General features: G+C 47.5%; 1 protein-coding gene across 2 annotated transcripts in view; it reads right to left on the minus strand.

The window, feature by feature from the left end:
• LANCL2 (LanC like 2) overlaps positions 1 to 23,401 on the minus strand; it is a 165,125-nt gene that overhangs the window by 65,031 nt on the left and 76,693 nt on the right. For both annotated transcript variants that reach the window (XM_033930301.1, XM_033930302.1), the window contains exon 5: positions 19,181 to 19,325. In XM_033930301.1, coding sequence (XP_033786192.1) covers positions 19,181 to 19,325 — 145 coding nt within the window. The remainder of the gene's footprint in view (positions 1 to 19,180; positions 19,326 to 23,401) is intronic.

Consider the following 23,401-nt stretch of genomic DNA (forward strand, 5'->3'; position numbering starts at 1 on the left):
ACTCTTTTGGTAAACTTTGAGCGGGATAAGTCTGGAAGTTGAGAGAGTAACCGTGGCGGATGATGTTTAGGACCCATTGGTCGGATGTAATGATCTCCCACCGACTGAGAAAATGGGTCAGGCGTCCTCCTATAGGTTGGGGAAGATGGGCAGATGGTATGATATTGGCTATGCTCAGGAGAAACACGTCAAAAGGGTTGAGTAGACTTTTGAGGTGGGGGAGGTTTCTGTTGCTGCTGCGTCTGCCTTTGAGGTTGACGTTGTTGTTGCTGTCGTTGCCTTCTAGGCTGTTGAGTAGCCTGAGGCAAAGGACGAGCAGCATAGCGGCGTTGGTAGGCCGATTGTTGTCGGAAAGGCCTAGCAGGTGGAGTCTTCTTTTTGTTCTTTAGGAGAGTATCCCAACGTGTCTCATGCGCCGATAGCTTCTGTGTGGTGGAATCCATGGAATCACCAAACAGCTCATCCCCTAGGCAAGGTGCATTTGCTAGACGGTCTTGGTGGTTTACTTCCAGCTCTGAGACCCTGAGCCATGCCAACCTGCGCATAGCCACTGACATAGCCGTGGCTCTAGAAGTCAATTCAAAGGTGTCATAAATTGATCTTACTAGAAACTTCCTCAACTGGAGAAGAGAGGAGGTACAAGTGTGAAAAGCAGATTTTTTGCGATCAGGCAGATATTTCTCAAAGATAGAAACTGTTTGGATTAAATGTTTCAAATAAAATGAGAAATGAAACGCATAATTTCCTGATCTGTTTGCAAGCATGGCATTTTGATATAGCCGCTTGCCAAATTTGTCCATTGATTTCCCTTCTCTGCCAGGAGGGACTGAGGCATACACATTAGCTCCCGCTGATTTCTTTAAAGTGGACTCCACCAAAAGAGATTCATGCGGGAGTTGGGGTTTATCAAACCCAGGTATAGGTATCACCCTGTATAAGGAGTCCAATTTTCTAGGGGCTCCAGGGACAGTCAGGGGAGTTTCAAGGTTTTTATAAAACGTTTCTCTCAATATATCATGGAGAGGAAGTTTAAGAAATTCCCTTGGAGGCTGGTCAAAATCCAATGCATCAAGAAATGCCTTAGATTTCTTTGACTCAGCCTCCAAGGGAATAGACAAGGATTCACACATTTCCTTTAGAAAAGAAGGAAAAGATGCGGAATCTGGATGAGAAGAGGGATTGGTAACAAGGTGTTCCTCCTCATCAGAAGAGCATTCACCTTCGGAAAGAAAGGGCTCTTCCGAATCACCCCACAAATCAGGATCCCTAACCTGAGAGCCATGGTGTCGAGACTCTGGTGTGGAAGGTTCCTGGTGTCGGGTTTTATGTGTGGACTTGCCCGACCTCATGCCGGTACCGACCAGGCGATGTAACCTGTTGTGCTGGTACCGAGGTTTGAACCGCCTGGTGGTGAGATTTTGGCTCTGGAGCTAAAACCGGCATCGAGGTCGATGAGGTGGTAAGACCCGGTACCGACAAAGTGGATGCCGATAAAAGAGGGCGTTCCACTATCGGCACCGGTGGCTCCGACCGTACCGGAACTGGAAGGTTCTGGGGCAAAAGGGCAGGTAGTAGCTGTTGGAGTTGTTCTCTCAGCTGTACCTGCAGAACGGCGGCAATGCGCTCGTCCAGTGAAGGCACCGGTACCGCCTTTTTCTTCTGCGGTACCTTGGGTGCCGCTCGACACTCCGATGAAGAACCCGATGTCGAGGGGCTAACTTCAATCGGAGCGGAGCGCTTCCGTGGGCGCCTCGAGGTCGGCAGGATTGGACTCACTGCAGTAGAGACCGGAGGACGCTCCAGCGGGGAAGGCTTCTTAGCCGGCTTACCTGCTGGTTGCGACGCCGGTGCGGTATCGCGCGGTGTCGATGAAGTCGGTGCCGATTGAGATGCAATTGATGTCGGTGCCGGTACATTGGAATCGGACATCTCGGCACCGAAGAGCAACCGCTGCTGGATTTGGCGGTTCTTAAGTGTTCGTTTTTTCAAAGTTGCACAGCGGGTGCAAGTGGACGCTTGATGGTCGGGACCAAGACACTGCAGACACCAATTATGTGGGTCTGTCAGTGAGATTGGTCTAGCGCACCGCTGGCACTTTTTAAACCCGGGCTGAGGGGGCATGAAAGTAAAGACAGCCTCTGCCAAATCGAAAGCTGAGGCTTCGATTGTGGCAACAGGCCCCGCCGGGGCGAAACGAAAAAAGAAAGAAAAAACAACTAAGTTTTTTTTTTTTTTTTTTTGAAAAAGGAAAATAATAAAGAATTAAAGAAACCTTTATTAAAACAAAGGTTTACGCGAGCGGGAAGATCGAAAAAAATATTTCTTCAACAGCCGTTGAGGAAACGCGTCTTCTTAGCTCCGCGGAAACTAAGAAACTGGGGACCGCGCGCCTCTGTCGGGCGGGAAGGCACTCGCGCGTGCGCGGTGCGGCCTACCAGAACTTTCCAAGTTCTTAGAGTGCAATCACTCTAAAATTGTCCGTACCGGGGCTCCGTCGGTGCCGTCACCCATCAGTCAAGAATATGCTGCCTGCTTGTCCTGGGATAATAAAGTTATTATTATTATTAATAGCGCCTAAGGCTTGAACAGCTGGCATACTGTGGGATCTTCCCCTTAGTCAAGGACCACTGTTTCCTATGTACTTGTTCCTGTTTGTGATCCCATATTGCCCTGCAGGAAAGACTCACTCTGTGACAGCAGGGGTATACAGACTGATCCCTCGACTTCTGAGTCCCTGTCAGAATGGTCCATAGGATCTTAGTCAGCCTCTGCCAATGACATTGATGCACCCAGGGAGCCCAAGCCCCCTTGCATGATCTCTGGCTCGCTGACAGACCTCATATGAGGATCTCGGTTATCCAAATAAGCTCTCCACGTTCAGGAGAAAAGGCTTTACTAGGCAGTACAGAGCACCCTTTATGTAACTCCACTTTATGTCTTGGGCTTTCATGCTCTTACGCTTAGGCATGCCGCTGTTCCAGGGCTCTGGGAGGGATTTTCTCCCAGTAGACAGGCCCTCAAAAGTTCCTCCGCCCTAGAGACCAAAGGGAAGGCTAAGCCTAATGCTCTCACCCCGCCTTCACGTGCTGTGCTGCATGCATCCAACCAGCACAAATCTAGCATGAATTAGGGGTAAAAGAGCCAGAGGACTCTAGCCGTGCCAGTTTTAAAGCAAAATGAGAAGATCTGAAGGATCTGGAAAACTTTGAAAAAAAAAACCAATCAGGCTGGCAAATAGGTCCCCAAGGGATTAACATGATGGCTGCAGACCCAAGTCTGCTTCTTCTCCATGCAGGCAGAGCTTTCCCCCGCACTGGGGAGCTCTGGTGCACTGATAGCTGCAAAAAAATGTCAAAAATCACAAAGAATTATACAGAGCAGATTAGAAAGACACCTTCCAGTTCGCATACAGAAGGAAAAAGTGAAGGGGACAGCAGAGTCCTCTGAAGGAGGAGTTGAAAACTTGGAATGGATTCCTTCTACACGGTTTGCAAGCATAGAGAGAATATCCTACTGTCCAGAATGGCACACCTATTGTACTAGAATTTGTATTATGCTTGTCGCCTCCAATCTTTTTAAAATGTTGGTGCCTATGATGCTAGTGCTACCATTTTACTGAGCTATGAAATGGTAGAAGTTAACTGGATTTGATGTAGCTTTCAGAAACTTCAAGTAACTGTTTTTCTTAGGAGCAGCTCAGCAAACAGAAAGAACAAAGTAAGCCATTAGCATGCCTCCTTTCCTAATGGTGTGCAATCAATATTAATTATTAATATATAACCCTTTTTACACATTATTGTGACATGTAGTCGTTAAATTACTGCAAAACCTATCCACCATGCTATCCAGAAAACAAAAAAATATCAATATTTATTGAATTTTAGACAGATATTTCGGGAACATCATTTATTTAAGATTAAGAAAGAAGAAATCTAGTATTCTTTCTCCCGGAGTTATCTAAAAATCATTGAAGAAAATAAGGTAAAATTATGGTCTTACCTGTTAATTTTCTTTCCTTTAGAAGCAGCAGATGAATCCAGAGACTAGTGGGTATAGCTCACATCGACCAGCAGGTGGAGATAGAGAACTGATTAACAGTTGGCCTTAAAGCCTGGTGTTCCTCCTGTTGATTCAGTTATGCACTTTGCCCAAGCATCCCGAAAGGAGAATGAGCATCCACAAAACTTCATTCCAGTAGAAAATGTGCTTTTTTTTTTTTTTTTTCCAGCAATGAAATAATACAATTACCAACCATAGCCCAACTAAACCAAGAAACCAAACACCCTACACACAGCCAGTGCACTTGGGGAGGGGCTCTGGATTCATCTGCTGCTTCTAAAGGAAAGAAAATTAACAGGTAAGACCATAATTTTACCTTCCATAGCAAAGCAGCAGATGAATCCAGAGACTAGTGGGATGTAGCAAAGCAAACTCAAACTGGGTGGGACGCTAATGCCGCCTCTGCCAGCACCGCAGCGCCAAAACTCGCCTCCGAACGGGCCGCTACGTCCAACCGGTAATGCCAAGTGGCCGCCCGGCAAATTTCCTCTAAAGACATCCTCCCGGACTCCGCCCAAGACGTAGCCAAAGCCCGAGTGGAATGAGCATGAAGGTGCTCCGGTACTTTCTTCCCTGCCAACACATACGCCGAAGCAATAGTTTCCTTGACCCAACGCGCAATGGACGCTTTAGACGCCGCCATCCCCTTGTTTTGACCCGCGAACAACACAAAGAGATGGTCCGACCTACGAAAATCATTCGTCACCCCCAAATAATGGAGAAGCATACGTCGTACATCCAGTAGACGCAAAGACAAAAATCGTTTTCCCCAATCCTCCTTCCGGAAGGATGGAAGGAACAAACTCTGGTTCACATGAAAGAAGAAACAACCTTAGGTAGGAAGGACGGCACCGTACGCACCGACACTCCAGTTTCCGAAAAACGTAAAAAGGGTTCTCTGCAAGAAAGCGCCTGCAGTTCCGATACTCGCCTTGCCGAAGCCATCGCCACCAAAAATACTATTTTCAGCGTGACATCTTTCAACGTGGCCGCTGACAGGGGCTCAAAAGGTGCCCCCTGCAACTTCCCAAGGACGAGTTTAAGGTTCCATGTTGGACAAATTCGCTTTACCGGCGGCCGGATATGGTGAACCCCCTTGAGGAAACGGACCACGTCCGGCTGTGAAGCGAGCGTCAAGCGAGCCACCCGACCCCTGTAACAGGCAATGGCCGCCACCTGAACCTTTAAAGAGTTATATGCTAACCCTTTCTCTACGCCCTCCTGCAGGAAAGCTAGAATCGCCGGCAGAGATGCTTGGAAAGGCGCACAACCTTGTCGTCCGCACCATGCCTCAAAAATCCTCCAGACTCTCGCATAGGAGGCTGACGTCGAAATTTTCTTAGCTTTAAGCAGGGTAGAAATTACCCGTTCTGAATAGCCCTTCTTTTTCAGCCTTGACCTCTCAATAGCCAGGCCGTAAGACCAAAGCGGGCCGGATCTTCCATCAATATTGGACCCTGAGTTAGTAAGTCCGGAGTTACCTGGAACGCTACCTGATCGCCTACCGAGAGCTGAATCAGATCTGCGTACCACGGCCGACGCGGCCAATCCGGAGCCACCAGGATCACTCTGCCTCGAAAGCGATAGATGCGTTGTAACACCCGCCCTATCATGGGCCAAGGCGGGAACACATACAGAAGGGAATTTGGAGGCCATGGGAGAGCTAATGCGTCCACCCCCTCCGATCCCTTTTCCTTGCGTCTGCTGAAGAACCGAGGCAACTTCGCATTGCGGGATGAGGCCATGAGATCCATCTCTGGCAACCCCCAACGACGGACTAGCAGGCCGAATGCTCGAGCCGACAACTCCCATTCGCCCGGATCTAGAAGATTTCTGCTGAGGAAGTCCGCTTGCACGTTTTCGTGACCTGCAGTGTGTGCCGCCGACAGAAGCGGAACATGCCCCTCTGCCCATCGAAACAAATGTCTTGCCTCTTCGGCCAACTGCGGACTCCGGGTGCCCCCCTGACGACTGACATACGCGACCGCTGTGACACTGTCCGAAAAGATCCTGGTCGGCTTGTCCTGAATCAGCGACTGAAAAGCCCGCAGCGCCAGCCTGATCGCTCTTAATTCCAGCAAATTGATGGGCCACTGAGCCTCCTGGGAGGACCATATTCCCTGCACTGAGGTTTGCAGGCACTGGGCTCCCCAGCCCCGCAGACTGGCATCCGTTGTAACTACCACCCAGTCCGGCGTGGCCAACGGCATGCCCCTCCAAAGATGCAACTCCTGGAGCCACCAGTGCATGCTGCGAGCTGCTCGAAGACTCCATGGGAGACGCACATTGTAGTTCAGAGAAGCTGGGGACCAGCGAGAGAGCAGAGACTGCTGTAAAGGCCTCATGTGACTCCGGGCCCAGGGGACCACTTCCAGAGTCGCCACCATGGAGCCCAGAACCTGTACATAATCCCACACTCGAGGTCTGGCCGACCCGAGAAGTAGGCGAATCTGAGCCTGCAATTTCTCTCCCCGGTCTCGGGGTAGAAACACTTTCCCCAGCGCCGTGTCGAACCGGACCCCCAGATGCACCAACGACTGCGACGGGGACAGAAAACTCTTGGGAAAGTTGACAATCCACCCCAACGACTGAAGGAGAGAGATCACTCTTTGAGTTACCGACAAACTCTCCTGTCGGGACGAGGCGCGGATCAACCAATCGTCTAAGTAAGGGTGTACCCGAATCCCTTCTTTGCGTAGAAAGCCGGCTACCACCACCATGACTTTGGAAAACGTGCGGGGAGCCGTTGCCAGGCCAAAGGGCATTGCCCGAAACTGATAATGTTGGCCCAGAATCGCAAAACGTAGATACCGCTGATGCGGAGGCCATATCGGAATATGGAGGTACGCCTCCTTGAGATCAAGGGACGTGAGGAACTCTCCCGGTCTTACAGCCGCAATCACCGAGCGTACCGTCTCCATCCGGAAATGGCGAACACTGAGAAATCTGTTGACCCCTTTGAGATCCAGCACCGGTCTGAAGGACCCCCCTTCTTTGGTACAATGAAGTAAAGGGAATATATACCGCGGCCTACCTCTTCCGGGGGCACCGGTACCACCGCCCCTAGATCGAGCAGTACCTGAAGAGTCCTGCGGACCGCGTCTCCCTTAGCCGCCCCATTGCACGGGGACACCAAGAAAGAATCTACGACGGGAGAGGCGAACTCCAACTTGTACCCGTCTTGAACAATGTCCAACACCCACTGATCGGACGTGACTGTGGCCCACTCCGCCCGGAACGCCGAAAGCCGGCCCCCTAAGGGCAAGGCGGAGGGAGCCCAGCCCCCGTCATTGTGGAGTGCGATTGGCTGGGGTACGAGTTGCCTGCCCTGAGGAGGGTCTCGTCGTACGAAAGGAACTCCTCTGCTGAAACCTAGGTCTCGAAGCAGAGACCGGGCCAGATGTAGATCTGAAGAAAGGTCTACCAGCCCTGGATCGCCTCACATCCTGGAAACGCGGTCTAGACGATGAGGACCTCACCGGGGGCCTAGCCCTGTCTTCCGGTAAACGCTGAGTTTTGGCATCCCCAAAATCCTTCACCAGTTTATCTAAATCTTCTCCAAACAATAAACCCCCTTTAAAAGGGAGTCTCACCAGCCGAAGCTTGGACGCTGCATCGGCCGCCCAATGACGGAGCCATAAGGATCTGCGTGATACCACAGAAAGAGACATCTGTTTCGCAGACGCCCGAATAACATCATATAAGGAGTCTGCCAAATAAGCCAAGCCGGACTCTAAATCAGCCAGCTCCGCAGGGACCGAACCCCCAGACTCCAGTAAATTATCGGTCATACCTTGTGACCACTGCAGACATGCACGCGCCGCGTAAGAGCTGCAGATTGCGGCCTGTAAGGTAACTGCAGCTACTTCAAAGGACATCTTTAGGGATGCATCAATCTTTCTATCCTGCGCATCCTTTAGTGTCACGCCCCCTTCCACCGGCAAGGTAGTTCTTTTAGTCACCGCCGCCACTAAAGCGTCCACCCTAGGTAACCTAAACTTTTCCAGTTCGGTCGGGTCAACCGGATACAAGAGCCTCATGGCTTTTGCCACCCGCAAACTGGCCTCCGGCGCCTCCCATTGCGCCGAGATCAGCTCCTGCATGGCTTCATGGACCGGAAAGGACTTAGGCGGCCTACGTGTACCTGCCATCAGGGGGTTACCGGACACCTTAGCATCTTCCTGAGCAATGTTCAGACTCTGCAAAGCCTTTGAAATTAAGGAAGAAAGTTCCTCTCTATGGAACAAACGGAGAGCGGAAGGGTCATCCACCTCCCTACCCGGGAGACTCTCCGCGTCCCAATCCACTAGCTCACCTTCCTCTAACGACTCAGGAAGTGAGAAAGGCGACCTTAGCAAATTATCTTCTGCCTCCGCAGACACAAGTCTGCGCTTCTTTGCCCCCTGCAACCGCCCCGGGGACCCTGCCGCCCCCGCAGTGGGTCTGGTATCCGTCCCCTCCCCCCCCGCAGAGGTAGAGGGTACCGCAAGGGACTGCCCGGCCCCTAGCACCGGCTGGGTAGGCTGCGAGGACTGCAACTTAAAAGCCTGATGTAACAACATTACAAATTCGGGCGAAAATGATCCCCAGTTAAGGGGCGCTAACCCGCCCTGATCCGAGCCGAGGAGCGGGACCGCTCCGTCCTCCAGCGCTCTCGACTCCCCCCCCGCCGCCTCACTCTTGTCCTCCGTGGCAGAGCCCTGCAGTAATCCTGCATCGACTTCGGGCGGTGGGGACATCGAGCGAGCTTCCCGCACCCGGGAAATGGCCGCATCACAAGCGTTCAAAAAAGGATCGTCTGCCGGTGCGTCCAAGCACCCGGCAGAGCAAAGACCCGACAGTGTTCGGCGCTTCCCACAGCGCAAACACCGCCGACCAGCCTCTGCAGCCATCCCCCCTCGGCCCAACAAAACCTCCGACGGGTTTTTTTTTTTTTTTTTTAATACTGGAATGAAGAAGCCAGCCAGCACTCCTGCAAACTCGAAAGGAACCCCTCTATCCAACGGAGGGGAGGGTGGAGCAGGGACCTGGGAGGGCCCAGGTGTACCTCCCAAAGCCGGCACCAGTCAGCCAGGCACCCCCAACCTACTGAAGAGAACTAGTCTCTACAGAGGAATCCCAACGGAACACCAATCCAATCTATCCGGCAGCAGACAGAATCCAGGAGCTAGAGAGATAGCTCCACCCCTGCTGGGAGATAGAGCAAAACTGAATCAACAGGAGGAACACCAGGCTTTAAGGCCAACTGTTAATCAGTTCTCTATCTCCACCTGCTGGTCGATGTGAGCTATACCCACTAGTCTCTGGATTCATCTGCTGCTTTGCTATGGAAAAAGTCATCTGCCATTTCTGAGGAAAATTGTTTTGGTGGAAGATGGTTTTCAGGTTTATTTAAAAATTTGTTAAACTGCCTATACAAAGTTTCTAAGTGGTGTACAATTTTTTGTGTATGATGTTTAGACAAACTGAACAGAAAGGGGACAATTTTAGAAAGCATTTTCCCAAGTCTAAAGCATATTTTACAAACTTAAAATGGCTCTTACAAATTGCACAAGGGTCTATGCATGTACAGCTATGCACACCCTTTTCTGTGTAATGCAGTGTCACAAGCCAAAATGTGCCCTGTTTGATATGTCCCCAAGTTTTCCCATCATATTCCTGCCCCACCCACTTTATTACATCAGCTATGGAAACCAATGGACAGAGTGAAATTTTGGCATCCAGGCTTCCTTTGGACTCTGTGCAACTACAAACAACTAACTGGTCTTACATGTGCACCATATATAGGTGCTCCTGAGGGTACAGACTGGGTAGATTGGAAAGGGGGAGGGTCTATGTGTACTCTGTGAAATGTGGGGGAACATATACAGCAAACATGCTCATATTTACACCTGCCTTAGAACAGGAGGAAACTGCATTTGTGTACTGCTGGTGATTAGTTATGGGTGCCTATTTTAAAAAGGTACCCAGACAATAACAGATGGTCCTATAAATATTTTGAAAGGTAGATAAACATAGTAACATAGTAAATGACGGCAGATAAAGACCTGAACAGTCCATCCATTAAAAATACATGATTAAGGGGAGGAGGAGTCAAGATGGTGGACAGAGTTTGACAGCATTCTGTCTGCTCTTAATACCGTTTCTTATTTTGCCTCAGAAGAACCATTTAAAAATTTACTTATGGAAAATGCTGCATACTAAGAGAAAGGGGACGGTTAGAGCTGTGATGTTGCCGGATTTTTCCTCCTCCCCGATTCAATTGACGCTTCCTCAGATTTTAGAATGGCAGTCAGCTGCCATGTTTCAGCTGGAGAATCAGGAGTTGGAGTCCGCTGTTGAGTGTGGGAGCGCTCAACTCACTGGAATATGACACCTCTTTGTCACCCCCGATGGTTGCCGTGCCTCCTTGTCCAGTGGAGACACAGAGCCTTGGGTCGAGCCCCGAGCAAGAAGAGGAGGAAGCCCCAGAGCTCGATCTGGGCGGAGCTTCACTTGTGGAAGGACAGCTGGCTGGGAAGAATGCTGAAGAGGCTGGAAAGTCAGCAGTAACACCACTGGAGATGCTTTTGGCAGCAATAAAGAACTTGGATTTGATGGTAGAGAAAAAAGCGAAGGATATGGAGGTACTTTTTCTTTAAATATCAAAAAAGCGAGGCAAGACTATATGGAAAAAAATTCAGACAGAAACTGTGACATTGAAAGAATCAATCTCAAAAGTTATTAAAGAACAGAACTTTGTTTCAAGAAAGATTGAGCAAATAGAGAACTTTAATAGGCATCCCCAATTGATGTGTTTAAGAAATTTCTATTGGAAAATTTAAAATTTCCTCAATAAAGTATTCCTCCTATAAATAAAGTTTACCATCTGCCAGTTGCTAAAGACAAAAAAATATAGGATAGGTGAAGTGCCTTTAAATCAAAGTGGAACTTTTGGAAAAAATATGGAAAAGATTTACCGTATTTTCACGCATATACCGCGCACCCGTGTAAAATGTGCATACGGGTATAGTGCGCGGGAAACCGAAATTTATGTAAACAAATTAATATATAGCGCGCACACGCGTATACCGCGCATGCTGCTCCTTGAATTAAAACCTCCTTCTGCCGTCCCGACTCTCCTCTCGCAGCTCTGAGAGACCGCTCGCACCCCCACCCTGAAGGACCACTCGTACCCCCCCCCCCCGACGTCCGATTCATCCCCCAGCCCCCCCCCGCACGGAGAAGCAGCCTACCGTTGGTTCCCGATACCAGTGAGCCCTGCTGCTTCCTTTGCCGGCGGTCCCGCCCCTTCTCTGAGCCCAGCGCTGCTTTCTCTACCGCAGTCCCGCCCTTTCTCTGACATCAGAGAAAGGGCGGGACTGCGGCAGAGGAAGCAGCAGGGCTCACTGGCATCGGGAACCAACGGTAGGCTGCTTCTCCGTGCGGGGGGGGGGCTGGGGGATGAATCGGACGTCGGGGGGTGTGCGAGCGGTCCTTCAGGGTGGGGGTGCGAGCGGTCCTTCAGGGTGGGGCATCAGGCTTTCAGGGCTGGGGATGAATCGGACATCGGGGGGGGAACTATGTAAAAAAAAAAATTGTACAATGCGCTCACGCATATAACGCGCATGGTTATGCTCGGTTTGTAAAATCGTGTATAACGCGTGCGTTATATGCGTGAAAATACGGTAATAGTGATCCTTGAAGATTCCTCTCTGAGGTTAAAGAGCATTCTACTTCGATAGTAAATTTTGTTTTTGAACAAGACCTCACTTCTGTTTAAAAAGGGAATAATTACATTCTGTGGGCAGAGAATATGGATATATCTAGATATGACAAAGTCAACCCAGGAGAGACGAAGAGAATTTCTTGTAATGAGACAGGAAACAAGAAAATTGGAGGCTACTTTCTTGCTAGCATATCCCTGCAAATATAGTTAAATATTTGAATTTGAGATATGTGTTTTTCTTCCACAAACATGTGAGTTTCTTTCTGGACCTTAAGTTAATCAGTGGGCTGGGATGAAGCAAACGATAATAGCTGAGGATTATCCATTTAAGCCTTTTCTTTGAATAGTTTCAAGTAAGACGTCTCTCTTAAATTTTATCGCCTCCCCTTCAGATATAGATTTTGTGGTCTAAGGAAGAGACCAAATCCAATATTTCACTTTAGATAGTATTTATTTTCTGTTTAGTTTTTTTGTTTTTTTGGACTTGGCTCTGTATTGCTTGAATGAGTGTTATAACTTGTAATGATTTAATAAATTAATACAATTAAATAAAAAAAAATACATGATTAAATTAACTTCTTTGGTATTTCTGGGTCATAGACTGTAAAGTCCACCTGGTATTGTCCTAGGTTCCAAATGCTGAAGTTGCCGTCCAAGCTCACGTCAACCTATCCAACCATCCTATTTGCAGGATATCTAACATAAAGCCTGGCCAGTAACATCCTCATGTTCCAAGTTAGTGGAGTTCCCATTGATGCCCTCCCCAGTCCATACTACACCAAATCACCACATATGGGACACAGGCCATGCAAGTCTGTCCAGTACCGGCCTTAGTTCTTTAATTTACATCCTTAGTTTTCTAATTAGAGATCCTCTATGTTTATCCCATGCTTTTTTGAATCCATCACCGTTTTCCTCTCCACCACTTCCCTTGGGAGGGCATTCCAGGCATCTACCACCCTCTCCGTGAAAAAGAATTTACTAACATTGCCCCTGCAACCTCAAATTATGCCCTCTAGTTTTACAATTTTCTCTTCTCTGGAAAAGATTTGGTTCTATATTAATACCTTTCAAGTATTTAAACGTCTGTATCATATCTTCAGAGTATACATATTTAGGTCTTCCAGTCTCTTCTCATACTTCTTTTGGTTCACACACCTTACCATTTTCGTTACTTTCCTCTGGACTGCTTCAAGTCTTTTTATATCCTTCCATCAGATATGGCCTCCAAAACACAATTACTCCAAGTGTGGCCTCACCAATGACCAATATAGGGGCATCAATACCTCACTTCTTCTGCTGGTTATTCCTGTTTCTATACACCCTAGCATCCTTCTGGCTATAGCCACTGCCTTATCACACAGCTTAGATGCTTTTAGATCCTCATACATAATCACCCCAAGGTCCAATGGTGCTTTTCAGCCTTGCACCTCCTAGCAAATACGGTTCCCTCAGATTTCTACCCCCCAAAAGCATCACTCTGTGCACCTTCACATTGAATTTTAGTTGCCAGACATTAGACCATTCTTCTGTAGATCCTTTTTCAGGTTTTCCACTCCCTCTGGGGTATCCACTCTGTTACAAAGTTTGGTATCATCTGCAAAAAGGCTAACTTTACCTTCTAACCCTTCAGCAATGTCACTCACAAACATATTGAACAGAATCTGTTATTGTTTGGGTACCTTTCTGATAGTCACAGTCTGGAATATTTATGATCACTGATTTATGACCTCAGTATTTTAAAAAGGCACATAATTGCCCTTGTTGCATTTAGAAAATAAACATAGAAATTAAAATTTTATTGAAAGTGTATTTGGATGTTTGTTATTGATTTTTCACCTTTTTTGGACATTATTTTGAATCTGCTTTTATAAAGTAGCACTTTTTGAAAACATAAGAACATAAGACATAGAGTCTATATCACTAGGCAGCGGGGGGCTCGGATGGGCCTGTGGACTGATGCATTGTGCAGTAAATGTGGAGGAAGCCCTGGGACGCTTCTGCATTCATTTTTGGAATGCCCTCAACTTACTTTATGGAACACGTCTTTTGCGCAGCTTCAATTGGTCTTGCAGAAAGATTTGGAGTGGGATTATAAAACGTTACTTTTGGGCGATCAAACATTGCTGGAAGCACAGGGACTATCAGAGCCTCAGCGACGCTTTATATACCTAACTTTTCTGGCGGTCAAGCAAACTATTTTGCTTCACTGGACGCAGGAGGGGGCCATACCGCAGGACAGCTGGCTGAGTCAGATGTTAGATCTGGCTCGTTTTGAGCTTAGTTATTATAAGCACTCTTTAAATCCTGAAAGGCTGGCATATAAGGTTTTATGGAAGGTGTTTCTACAGCTTCTTTTGGTTGCTCGGCATAGGGGAGGATTGGGGGAGAGTGACTGGGGTGTGTGGCTGTGGTGCGCTTGTTGGTATGGTTGGTTAGTGTTGAGTGTAGTGACAGGCGGCCTCCTGTTGCTTTGGTTGGCTGTTTTTTCTTGTCTTATAATATTTAAAATTGCTAGGGGTCGACAGGGTACCTTGGGATGACGATTTTTGTGTCTCTTCACCACTCTGGGGGGATTTTAGGGGCTTTGCATCTTTTCCCGCCACTGGAGTGGAGGGACTTGTTTGTCTGCCTCTTATACCTCTGTATTGGATACCGGATATTTCTCTGCATTCGTATGCTGGATGAGGCTAGTTTCCCTCTGCTGCTCTACTGTAACTGTATCATCTCTGTAGACTTCTCCTGGGGTGCAGTTCTTGTTTATACTTTGCTGTTTGTGTTTGCATTTTTGTATTTGCCCTTTTGGGTTACTGTTGTTCCTGTTATCTTGTTGAACTCTTTCTAATAAAAATGATTTCCAAAAAAAAAAAAAAAAGAACATAAGAATTGCCGCTCCTGGGTCAGACCAGTGGTCCATCGTGCTCAGCAGTCTGCTCCCGTGGCGGCCCTTAGATCAAAGACCAGTGCCCTGAGTCCACCCTACCTGCTTAAGTTCTGGTTTAGGAGGAACTTGTCTAACTTTGTCTTGAAATCCTGGAGGGTGTTTTCCCCTATAACAGCCTCCGGAAGAGCGTTCCAGTTTTCCACCACCCTCTGGATGAAGAAGAACTTCCTTACGTTCGTACAGAATCTATCCCCTTTTAACTTAGGTGCCCTTTTATACAATTATCCCACACGATGCCCAGTTTTACGTAGGATGTATTGGTTTTAATATTTTGGATGTTTTTTGGAAACCGCTTGGTTCTAGGCAGTATATAAATTTTTAAATAAATAAATATATGAAATATTTCTGTACTTGGTGTTTTAAATTACAGCTCTGGGTTGTTTTAGATTATAACAGAACAAATGTAGCACATGTTCGGAATCTCAGAAAATTATTTTATACATGTGTGTAATACAAAGATTGTGAATAATGCAGAAAAAATTCTCAATGAAAACGTTACATCTAGGGGAATTTGCACAAAACTCGCTGGTAAAATCTGGCGAGTCGATGCAGTGGGCATAGTGGGAGCGATTTTTATTTTATGGGCAATTCTCAGCATAATAACATGCAAATTATATGCATATTATTTGTGCAGAGAATTGCCAGTAAAAGAGCAGGAGAAACTGTGCTTGGCACTTGCTCAGAAAAGCAATCGCTAAGCACAACTCCTCCCTTCTATCAAAGCTTCTCTCCCTGCCCTGGATCAACTGAGCTGCAGGTCTCCCCAAGTCCTACTGGTTCAGCTGATTGACCGGCAGGAAGGGCAGCAGAGGGAAATGTTCACCCCTCTCGTATGCCACTGTCTGGTCCCCCCCACACCCTGTACAAGATCAGCAGGAGGGATACCCACTCCCTCCTGCCACCGAGGTATCCTGCTCCCCCGACAACCCCCACCCTCCCACATCTTTAAATTGAAGAATGGCAGTAGGGATTATCCACTCCCTCCCGCCGCTGGGTTCCCCCACCCCTCCTGTCAGTGCCTGAGCTAATCAGCGCTCAGCCACTGACCGGAAAGTAAGGCTCAGACAGCTCAGATCCTGGTGGAAAATTTTGGTCACAAATGTGGCACAATGAGGTTAGGGAATCACCCAGTGATGAGAGAGAATCACCTGGAGTGCTCCTCTAAATGTTAAAAAGCCCATTTTACTACCATTTTAAATTAACGACCTTGTTGTACTACATTTGCATGGCAGAGTTGGAGACTGCTAGAAGCTCGAAAAAGACCTTGGTGAGCTATTCCAATAATAATTGGCCAGTAAAATACTGGTATGCTTAATCGTTTGGAACCAGTTTATGGCACGGTAAGTTTGAGAATCCATCCCTGAATCTGCAGAGGAGGAGGAAGAAGTGACTCAACAGACAAAGGTGAATGTGCCATGGAGGGGGAGGGAATGGTCAAAGGTGAATGCACTATGGGGGGCACAGCAAGACAAGTAAGCCATGGGGGGGACAAAACAAGGTGCGTGTATGCCATGGGGCAGGTTGGAACAGAGGCAGAGCTAAGTGAATGTGTCATGGGGAGAGTGGGAGCAGAGCAAATAAGCAATGTGTGCGCTCTGTCTGGGGTTTAGGTGGAGAGTAGCAAAAACTGCGTGTACTATTAGGAATTTGGGAAGGAGGCAGAGGGTATACCATGGGAATGGGAGGGGGCAGAGTATGGGGATGGGAGAGGCGGCAGAGAAAGCTGAGAGTGCACCATTTGTATGAGGGGAGATCAAGCTTGAGGGTATGCCAAGAGGATAGATAAAATGATAGCTGAGGACAGGAGCAACATGAATAAAAGGTGAGTTGTATGTTTGGCAGGAGGAAAAAGAAGAAGTAGGGTGTGTGTGCTTGGGAGGGAGAAAGAGTTTGGGCACTGTATGTGGGATAAGACTATGGAGTCTTGCTAACAGTTAGAAGGAGAGAGAACTGAAGATAATGCAAGAAGCTGGAATTTGAGGAGGGAAATGGAAGGAGGAAATTTCAGGCCTTAAGATGGAGAAATTCTGTGCAGAAACAAACAGCATAAAATTTTGCAGAATTTTCAAATAATGTGCACAGAATTCCCCTAGGAGTAAAAAGAATTTATTGCCTCCATTTTTTAAATTTAAGAAGCTCAAACTGAAGGGCTATAATTTCCGTGGACTGCAGTTTGATGGGGACCATCAATCTGGTCTACTTATGACAGTCAGTAAAGCTGAAATAATTGTAGAATATGCAAATCTGGGGAAAATACATCTTAAAATTGTTGTCACTGGAATTTGGAATTGGTAGATGCTTCACTCCCCTAAATTTAGTAAATAAAGGAACTGCTTCTTTTGTTTAACAATGTGGCCTTACAAAAGCAACATACACAAAATGTCAGGATACTAAACATTTGAATAAACATAAAGCACAAACTACAGTAATTTTGGACCAATCCAACCCAAAATCACAATTTCATTTATTGTATTTGCAACCACCCGTCATCACACTTCTGAGCAGTTTGCAAAAATACATTTCTAATAAATTATATAGGACAGATATAGAGAAACATATAATGATACACAAAAATTCTCCAATAATTCTTAACGCATGACCTGCATTTTATCCTGACGGGCGCACTTCTTTTGGCCCTGTAACATGCATCCACACAGACTGACTCGCCTAACTCAGAACAACTCTTCCAGACCAAGGAGAACTGAGACAACCTTCACCCACCCCCCAACCAAAGGCATTCAGGGTAAAAAAAAAAATACATGACGGACTACTCGCCACGCAAGCAGTGAAACTAGACAGCCATATCTCCAATCTACAGAACCTTCAGGAGGGAAATAAAAGCCAGGTTGTTCAAGAAATATGTCAAGACAAACTCCTGATACAACCAATTATCCTCACTCCATCACCAGACTCCAAATGTTACAACCAATAGCTTCCCTGTAATCTTCTGGAAATGACCAGAATCTCTTCCTTTTGTAATCCGCCTAGAACCGCAAGGTATTGGCGGAATAAAAGAAACTAATGTAATTTGTGAAAAAGGCAGATGAATTCCCTTCATGCAAATTTTTAGCCTGGTTCCTACAAGAAAACACACACTACATTTTCAATTTCATTACATTAGACTTGACTGAACCCACTACTGACTTAGAAAACTTTTCTCAAAATGAGAAAAATTTCTGCCACAAATTCACTTTATTTCCAAATAAAAACACATCACAGAATCCCTACAAAAAGTGATCATCTCGCAGCCATGCTAACTTGTTAAATAAGCCCGTATCCCTAAACTTTAGCCAGATGTACAAAATCAAGATGGTATTAATAAATGGAAAAAGCACGCAGAAACATGGCTGTGGGAACACTTCCCTTTTCAAATCTGCTTTAGGGAGGGTGGCTGCTTAGATTAATAACACAGTATGTTGTTTTTTTTTCCACTTACTGCAGCATGTTAAAACCTTTGTGTTGTGATTATAAACAAAATGCATATGTGCTGGAAGAGATCACATAGGGCAATTTCAAAATAAAATGTTTGTCCTTAATGCCTCAAATGTATGGATAGTATTGGATCAAAATATGGAAAGAAAAGCTAAAAGAAAAAAAATATTCTCTTTAGAAAGACTGCAATTGAGAACCGAGCTGAGAATGCCAAGTTATTTCACATAGCCCACTTAACCACTTTCGGGATGGTAATGACTTCAGTCGCTACTTACTGGACCTGATTTGAAAAATTGATTAAATTACTTTGGTAAATTTCAGAAGATTTGGAGACCATTAGCAGATTTTTGTAATGATTAATAACATTTTCCCATAATAAGATATTTGTTAAATGGGGATGGGGGTGGGTATTATTTTATTTATCTCATAATATGTATGAATTAATTAATACATTTTGATGTATTAGGTTAGATTTTCTGAAATAGGTAGGGAGGGATTGGGGGGTTTTCTATTTTATTTACATTTGTCATATTTATTAAATGTATTACATAATATTTAAATCATTATAAAATATGAATATAAGTATGATATATTGTACTTAAAGTGTTCATGAAGAAAATCAAGTGTATATTTATAAGATTATATGAATTTTTCTGATACACTTGTTGTAATATGCAAAACTGAATAAAGAAATAAAAAAAGAAAAAAAAGAAAAGAAAAATTGATTAAAAAAGTGAATCAAAATTTCTTTAACCAATACCAGCTCCCTTTCTGGTACTATCCTATCAGTATTAGAAAGCAAAAAGAGGTTGCCATACAACACTATAAACTGGGATCAGCTGTTACTAAAACTGACTTGACAGCCAGGAACAACAGTTTTTATCTGCCTTAAGTTGTTTTGTTTTTAAAATTTTAGTTGAAATATATATGAATCTGTCAAATACATCCTTAAAGAGTTTTCAAACTACATCCTCTTTAAATGTATCATCTGGATATCTGAACAATGTAATGCATGGTTGAACAAAGCAGCTCCTGACCTCTTTAATTGTAGACTGGGGCACGGTATTTGGGCCAATCTCTGCATTGAGATACAGCAGAGCATACAGATAGCCAGCTCTGCCAAACAGAAGCTCATCAGGAAGATCTACGTCCATGCTTACTGTCTGATGCAGCTGCAGGAGCCTGGATCAAAAAGAAAAAATAAATTAGGAAATGCCTTCATAAATGAGTTTCAGTCTGGGCCATAACCGTGCAAGCCACAAGCTTTAACTGAATAACAATGTGTACTTGGAGAGCATCTTATAATTAAATTTTTAAGTTACTGTTTTCCTATAACACATAAAAGTTTAATGCCATGACATTTAGTAGTGTCTGTAATATATATACATACATACACACACAGTGGAACCTTGGTTTACGAGCATAATTTGTTCCAAAAGGATGCTCTTAAACCAAATTACTCGTATATCAAAGGCATACCGTATTTTCGCGGATATAACGCGCGCGTTATACGCGTTTTTACCTACCGCGCATACCCCTCGCGCGTTATACGCGTGAGCGCGGTATACAAAAGTTTTTCTACATAGTTCCCACCCCCCCCGACGCCCGATTCACCCCCCCCCCCAGCAGGACCGCTCGCACCCCCACCCCGAACGACCGCTCGCACGCGCTCCCACCCGCACCCGCGATCGGAGCAAGAGGGAGCCCAAGCCCTCTTGCCCGGCCGACTCCCCGACAATAGCGGGCCAGGAGGGAGCCCAAACCCTCCTGGCCACGGCGACCCCCTACCCCCACCCCGCACTACATTACGGGCAGGAGGGATCCCAGGCCCTCCTGCCCTCGACGCAAACCCCCCTCCCTCCCTCCAACGACCGCCCCCCCCAAGAACCTCCGACCGCCCCCCCAGCCGACCCGCGACCCCCCTGGCCGACCCCCACGACACCCCCACCCCCCTTCCCAATACCTTTGCTAGTTGGCCGGACAGACGGGAGCCAAACCCGCCTGTCCGGCAGGCAGCCAACGACGGAATGAGGCCGGATTGGCCCATCCGTCCCAAAGCTCCGCCTACTGGTGGGGCCTAAGGCGCGTGGGCCAATCAGAATAGGCCCTGGAGCCTTAGGTCCCACCTGGGGGCGCGGCCTGAGGCACATGGTCGGGTTGGGCCCATGTGCCTCAGGCCACGCCCCCAGGTGGGACCTAAGGCTCCAGGGCCTATTCTGATTGGCCCACGCGCCTTAGGCCCCACCAGTAGGCGGAGCTTTGGGACGGATGGGCCAATCCGGCCTCATTCCGTCGTTGGCTGCCTGCCGGACAGGCGGGTTTGGCTCCCGTCTGTCCGGCCAACTAGCAAAGGTACGGGGAAGGGGGGTGGGGGTGTCGTGGGGGTCGGCCAGGGGGGTCGCGGGTCGGCTGGGGGGGCGGTCGGAGGTTCTTGGGGGGGCGGTCGTTGGAGGGAGGGAGGGGGGTTTGCGTCGAGGGCAGGAGGGCCTGGGATCCCTCCTGCCCGTAATGTAGTGCGGGGTGGGGGTAGGGGGTCGCCGTGGCCAGGAGGGTTTGGGCTCCCTCCTGGCCCGATATTGTCGGGGAGTCGGCCGGGCAAGAGGGCTTGGGCTCCCTCTTGCTCCGATCGCGGGTGCGGGTGGGAGCGCGTGCGAGCGGTCGTTCGGGGTGGGGGTGCGAGCGGTCCTGCTGGGGGGGGTGAATCGGGCGTCGGGCGGGGTGGGGGTAGGGGGTCGCCGTGGCCAGGAGGGTTTGGGCTCCCTTCTGGCCCGATATTGTCGGGGAGTCGGCGGTCCTTCGGGGTGGGGGTGCGAGTGGTCCTGCCGGGGGGGGGGGGGCAGGGCGGGGCGGGTAAACGGAGAGTCGGGACAGCGCACGGAGAGTCGGGGAGGGCGAAAGGAGAGTCGGGGTGGCCAGAGGAGAGTCGGGGTGGCCAGAGGAGAGTCGGGGCGGGCGAAAGGAGAGTCAGGGTGGCCAGAGGAGAGTCGGGGCGGGCGAAAGGACAGTCGGGCAGCATGCGCGTTATACCCGTGAGCGCGGTATACAAAAGTTTTTATACATAATATTGTGGTTTCTGCGCGCTATACCCGTGTGCGCGTTTTACACGGGTGCGCGTTATATCCGCGAAAATACGGTAGATGCCTTTTTAGGACAAACTTCAGCATTCTACTCTAATTCTTGAAAACAGGAGTTTATTTGGTAACATGATATCACCGAGAATCAAAAGACTTAAAAATTTGGTAAAGAAACAGATATTCAGTTGGAGGCAATATTCCGTCCACTATTGAAGTAATTGCCAGCATACAATTAGGATGGCAAAAAAGCTGTCATAACTTTATCCAGGAGGTCTGAATATGCCAGTATTCAGTCCAGTCAAGTTATACCCAGATATTCCATACCACCCAGTATCTGGATACTAGTACTCAATATCCGGGTATAAAAAAAACCCGAACTACAAAGTCTGAATATTGGGTGATATTTAATCTACCAGACATATTTGGCCTCTTTTAATATCACCTTGGAGAAGACTTGACTCCATTAATTTGTGATGCCAGCATCATCTTAACTGCGTTCTAAATATTGTCGGCTCTGTCTGTAAAATATTTCTATAGGAAAACTGCCTGTAAATATATTGCTCCGGAAAAATGGTGGTCCTGAATGTCTCTGGATAAAACTGAAAACAACCAGGGAAATTTGGGCATATTTTTTCCTTTATCATTTGGCCTTTATGGTGCATTTTGGGACTCTATAGGTGATTTTCTTCCCCAATGTGACTGCAATTTACAACAAGCTTTAGTTACCAATAAATTGGCCAAGTTAGAGGGTGCAAAATTGAGGAAGAGTTTCAGATGCTAGCATACTATTACTGCTAACCTAAAGACCTTGGTCAAGTTGGATGGCTCTTTAAATTTCTCCTGGATGTTTTGAAGTCCATTATGGCATTTCTCATGTTTTCAAATAAATGGCTTTGCTTAATATTGTAATACAAGGTTGGTGTAAGGGGTAAGAATAATGGACATGTATCTCAAAATTAGGGCTGCACACTGATTAAAATTTTTAATCGCACGATTAATCATATAAACCACCCCTCACATTTTCTCCTATAAAATACAAAATATAGACAGCAGGTATAAATTCTCAAAACTTTTTTTCTTAGAAATGGCAGGAAGAACGAGGAATGCAAAGACTACAATCAAGACCGACAGCCCAGTCACAGAAGGAATCCAGGGGATGGCCTTGGTTCACGTGCAGACAGAGGGAAAACCAGGGCAGAGAGCAGAGGTCTCTGTACAGACCGAGGCCCTCCCCATCCCCATCCCCAAGCAGACAACTACAGCCTCCACACAGACGGACGAGATAGACCAACTAGACGGAGACATCTTGCGAGAGCTGATGAGCCTAAGAGAGGAGGTGAAGCGCTTGAGGAGCATCAGAGAGGACGAGACATTCATAGACGAGGTTATCCAAGAGCTGTCCCAGATCACCGAGCAGGAGCCAGGCAAGATCATCCTCAAGACGCCCAAACTGACCAAACCTACAACCTTGGCACCAACGACTGGGGTGCAGGAGGAGGATGGGGATGCTGACTCTTGGCAGCTGGTAACCTCCTCCACAAGAAAACACGGAAAACATTCTTCTAATTCTTCTTTTTCATCTTCTGTCTCCTTCTCTTGCACACAGGGCAGCCCTACATCAACCCCACTAATAACCTTGAGGAACAGATTCCAGATACTACAGGAAGGACCCGCGAGCGAGGCACAGGAGGTCAACATTCAGACAGCCCCAGTTCCAGAGACAACTGATCAGCTCCCCTCAAAGAAGCGCAGAGTAGTGGTCATTGGGGACTCCCTGCTGAGGGGCACCGAGGGACCAATCTGCAGACCGGATATGCAGTCAAGAGAGGTTTGCTGCCTGCCAGGGGCCAGGATCCGGGACGTGACCGCCTGCCTAGACCGACTCATCAGGCCCGAGGACTACTTCCCCATGCTCCTTATTCACGTGGGTACGAACGACACTGCCAGGAACACCCCAGAGAACATACCTAAGGACTTTGGAGCCCTGGGTGAGAGGCTGAGGCAGATGGGAGCGCAGGTGGTCTTCTCCTCGATCCTACCTGTAAGAGACAAGGGAAGAGCCAGGGAGGAGCGTATCCAGAGGACGAACGAGTGGCTACATGAATGGTGCAGGGACATGAACTTCGGCTTCCTGGACCATGGAGAGGCACTAAAGGGACTGCAGGGACCAGATGGACTCCACCT

Source organism: Geotrypetes seraphini, chromosome 2 (assembly GCF_902459505.1).
Source record: "Geotrypetes seraphini chromosome 2, aGeoSer1.1, whole genome shotgun sequence".
Classification (NCBI taxonomy): Eukaryota; Metazoa; Chordata; class Amphibia; order Gymnophiona; family Dermophiidae; genus Geotrypetes; species Geotrypetes seraphini.